Raw genomic sequence first — 4114 nt, 5'->3', positions numbered from 1 at the left:
CCACCTAAATCCGCCAAATTGCCGAAGTGACCGATGCCCATAAACATCCGCAAATGCAGATGCGTTGACTACCCTAAATCAACGGAGGAGGAGACGCACATAAAGAGGATATTTTCCGTTCCTATGTGTCTCCTCCACCGTCAAATCGACTTTTCCATACAATTCTTTCATTATAAGAAAAAGTTGGACCGAGAAAGGGACTGAAATTGGGCCTTTGGCACCACACGCATCAGGCGAAATGCAGGATTGCTCCCACTTCACGCCTGTCTTCTGTGTGGTCGTGGTATTTCATCGGGCGAACCGACCCATTCGTGCGAAGATGTTAAAGAGGGCTCTACCATCGTTATTTCAATTTAAAGTCTTGCAAGGGAATTTCATATACTCTTGGACGAAGCTTGATAATCTAGGCTAGGTCTAGAAGGGGCAACTGCCATTAATAACGTTTTCTACGATTTTTTTTTGTTATTTTACACTCCCCTCATCCACGGTATCCATACAAAACAATATTTCTGCATCAAACCTAATGTTGCAGGACCTGTACGTTGGTTTGTTAGTATATGTTTGTTTAATTTGTATCGTAATTCATAAAAATAACTTTGTAATAATCTATTAAGCCGCAATATATAGGAATCAATTTATTTTGAGTTAAATTCAACGATTGATTGAAAAGTGGGAATACGTGCGAATTGAATGAATTCAATATTTTTAACACAAACATGCGAGTATTTGAAAGTGGATTTCAAATATCTCGTTTCACAAATTAAGCAACATGAAATCGTAAAATAACGCTACAAATTGGGTTTTGTAACTTACCCCTGAACTGTTCTTCCCATTCTTTGGCGGAGGAAATCTCATCAGCATTGAGATCGCTGACGTCATCCCATTCTTTGTCGTCTGCGGAAACTGAGCCAGTAGCTAGACCGCGTGTCGCATCTTTGCCAGCGAAAGCAGAGTATGGCCCACCTGAAGTTAACATTGAAACACTATTTAAATAGATCAAAAGATAATTATTAAGGGCCTGTCCCACCACTGGCTGATAAAGCCCCAGACAGGTTAAAAATGACGTTACTATCAGATATGGGACCAAAACGCGATATATCCATCACATGTTTTATACTTTAAATTGTTATACAATTTACAATTTGGTGGGACAGGCTCTAATTGTATTATCTTGTATTTCATACATTTTAATAGTTTTAAAATTTTCAATCTAACTAATTGGAATTTAACTGTTAATTACTTTTAGAAATATATTAACCATCGTTTTAAATTAGTACTTTCTATTATCAAGATTAATTTAAATATGACAATAATGGATGTGGTAATTAGGGCTCCTTTAATTAGTCCCAATTAGGATTTGTAAGATATGCGTATGATTTTTGTCCTCGCATTGTTATTTAAATTTTCTTAATTCGATGGTTAATCCATAATTATGATAGAAATTGCGGTTTCGTATACTGAGTAAAAAATGTCGCAAAACCATGACATACCAATTAGTTGTAATAAGATTGAACGTTGCATCATACACGAAATTTTAATGTTTCATGTAGATAATAATAGAATATGACGCATACGCCTTAAGAGAAATTTCTAGATCTAATTTACTAGTGTGTTAATTATTTATGTTTGTTTTGTTAAATTGCGGAAAATGTTTGGATACGGAAAGCGGGAATAAATTCATATTTTTCTAATCTACATTGACTTCCTAAATTTTTTTCCAAATTTATTGTTTCGAAATGGAACAGAACATATATGTTTTTAATAAGGACGGTCAGGAAATGATGGAAATTAGATAGATGGAACATAGAGATAAATTACTCTTAGAGTAACATATTTACAGGGTTGGCTCCTTGCCCCTCAGTGGAGACGTATAGGAGCTGATGATGTGATAAGTATATCTACAGTGTGAATGGAATCGCTCTGATTTTATAATTAACAGCGATTTACATTGTATCACTCGTTGTTTCAATTTGTGTCGATTCTGATAACAGACTATTGTCTGAACGTTTGTCAGTAAATCAGTATGAATGCTAAACAACAGTTGACTTTGAACCTTGTGAATACAAGGTCAAGCGCGGCGTCGTAATTATTATCATTTGATATTTTTTTTGCCATGATATTTATTTGTATAATACTCGTATACACATACAAAGAGATTTTTGTCTAGTTTTGTCAATATGTAAATACAAGTAATAAGTAATAAAATGTCTTTATGAATTTAAGAAGGATTTTGTACAAAATCAGCGGGACTGGTCTCCTAAATTAATAGTAACTAATAATAATGCCATAAGTAAAGTTTTCATGCAATTTTTATACAATATCGCATACACTTTAACGTTTTAGTATCTGATAAATGTCCTTGTTGTTTAAGTAGAGACCAGAGTAACGTCAGTTGGTTGCTATGGCAACGTATGGTCTCCCGTGAATGAAGATTGTTCGATTTAAAACTATCCCTTTTATCATTTGCATTTTGTATTCCTTTCTTACGTTACGTCAGATATAATTTTAAACTAACTTCAATAATGTTTAAGAGATAATAGTAAAGATATTACGAAGAATAACACTGAATTTGTAATTCGCTCTCACCATAAACACGATGCAGTTTAATTCATGAGCTGAGATAGCTTTATAACGTTGTTTCTATCTGGCACATGACTTGCAAGTATGCTAGCCGGCGTTTTGTTCTGTCAGCATTACATTACTTTTTTAACATCACTAAGATACATAATACTTTATGTTGATGATGCAATGTATGCACTAGAATCGTTTTTGGTTGTTATAATCAGTCCAGTGAGACAGATTAACCGTTATGATTTTGTAGAATACATGTTGCGCAATGTAACATGTTTTGGCAGTTAACTAGGTTATGGAATGTGTAAATCTACGTTTTAAAATAACACTTTGGCTTAAGGAATGTTCTAGAAAATTTAGTCATAGTTATCTTATGATAGTCGCTTTGTTTATAAGCAGAATGCATAAGAACCGGTTATAAACGAGGCTGGCCAATGTTATTGGCACAAAGAAATTTAACGTTTGTCAATTTTATATGAACAAACTACTAAATACTGGTGAGGTGTAAATTCGAAAATTATGAAAGCAAATTTCCAAGGTAGAAAGAAACAATGATGGCGCGTATTTGATAGCGGTTGTTACTACGATAACATTATCGCATAACGATGTTGAAGTGGAGTGAAGTGAATGAAACGGCGGAGAACGCTTACCTGGCCCGTAAAATCTTTTCCCTCTTGTTACGTCAAAAATCACACCATTTACAGCTAAAAGCACTCTTCCATCAGATCCCGTGCCGTCATATTTCTTTAATTCAGCCGTAGTTAAATCTTTTCGAAGTTTTTTCATAGGCGGCGGCGGGGGGGCCGCCGTGGTGTCTTCTGATTCGAAATGAGACCTTAAAATCTTGTAGACAAGGTATAGAATAACAGCGACTAACACTAAGTTGAGCGGGCTCGTTAATTCGTCCCAAAAACTAGAAGGGGCCTCTTCTGTGCTCGTCATTTTGAACGCGTCCACTGCGCACGAGATGTCGGAATAAACTGAATCGTATTATCAAGTACGCTTAACGTATAAGGTCAACACGTATCGTCTATTTATTATTGATGTTAAGGTGACTGTACACTATCGTCGGCAACAGATAGAGTATGGAAAATTGGAAGTCATTGTCTTCCCTTTTTTCTATTTTTCTTTTTAGCTACATTTGTAGAAGTAATTTATTTTTGTTGAATAAATCTAGTTTAGACTTAAAGTTGTTCGATTTTATTTTAAAGTTTTATTAATTGATTTGATATGAAATTTCAAATGTTTATCGTTTCTCGTTAGACCCTCTCTTGTAGAGACTAGTACATTACGTGCTATGAATTTGTCGACCGTTTATTTTAAGTAGTATATAATAATCAAACATCACTATACATAATTGAACTAAGTACAGTAGTACATAGTATGTACGGTATAACGAAATTTCTTTATTCAGAATTTGTTACATTTGAAATGTGAGTCCTGAAGAGTTTTAAGGCCTGTCCCACCAAATTGTGAACTGTCTGATAACACTCCAACGTGTGAAATATGTGATGGAAATATCGGATTTTGTTACCTTGTCTAA

At 34.6% G+C, this 4114-nt stretch overlaps 1 protein-coding gene across 1 annotated transcript in view; it reads right to left on the bottom strand.

The window, feature by feature from the left end:
* The window catches only part of LOC106103421 (membrane-associated progesterone receptor component 1-like), a 4402-nt gene extending 831 nt beyond the window's left edge, over nt 1-3571 (bottom strand). Inside the window, exons 1-2 of the mRNA XM_013283193.1 lie at nt 3222-3571; nt 814-963 (exon numbers count right to left, since the gene is read on the bottom strand). Coding sequence (XP_013138647.1) covers nt 814-963; nt 3222-3513 — 442 coding nt within the window. The 5' untranslated portion in view covers nt 3514-3571. The remainder of the gene's footprint in view (nt 1-813; nt 964-3221) is intronic.
* Nucleotides 3572-4114: the final 543 nt, after the last annotated feature.

This window comes from Papilio polytes, unplaced genomic scaffold (assembly GCF_000836215.1).
Source record: "Papilio polytes unplaced genomic scaffold, Ppol_1.0 DF823823.1, whole genome shotgun sequence".
Lineage (NCBI taxonomy): Eukaryota > Metazoa > Arthropoda > Insecta > Lepidoptera > Papilionidae > Papilio > Papilio polytes.
Note: the sequence above shows the minus strand (reverse complement) of the source record. Positions and strands in the feature narration are given on the sequence as shown.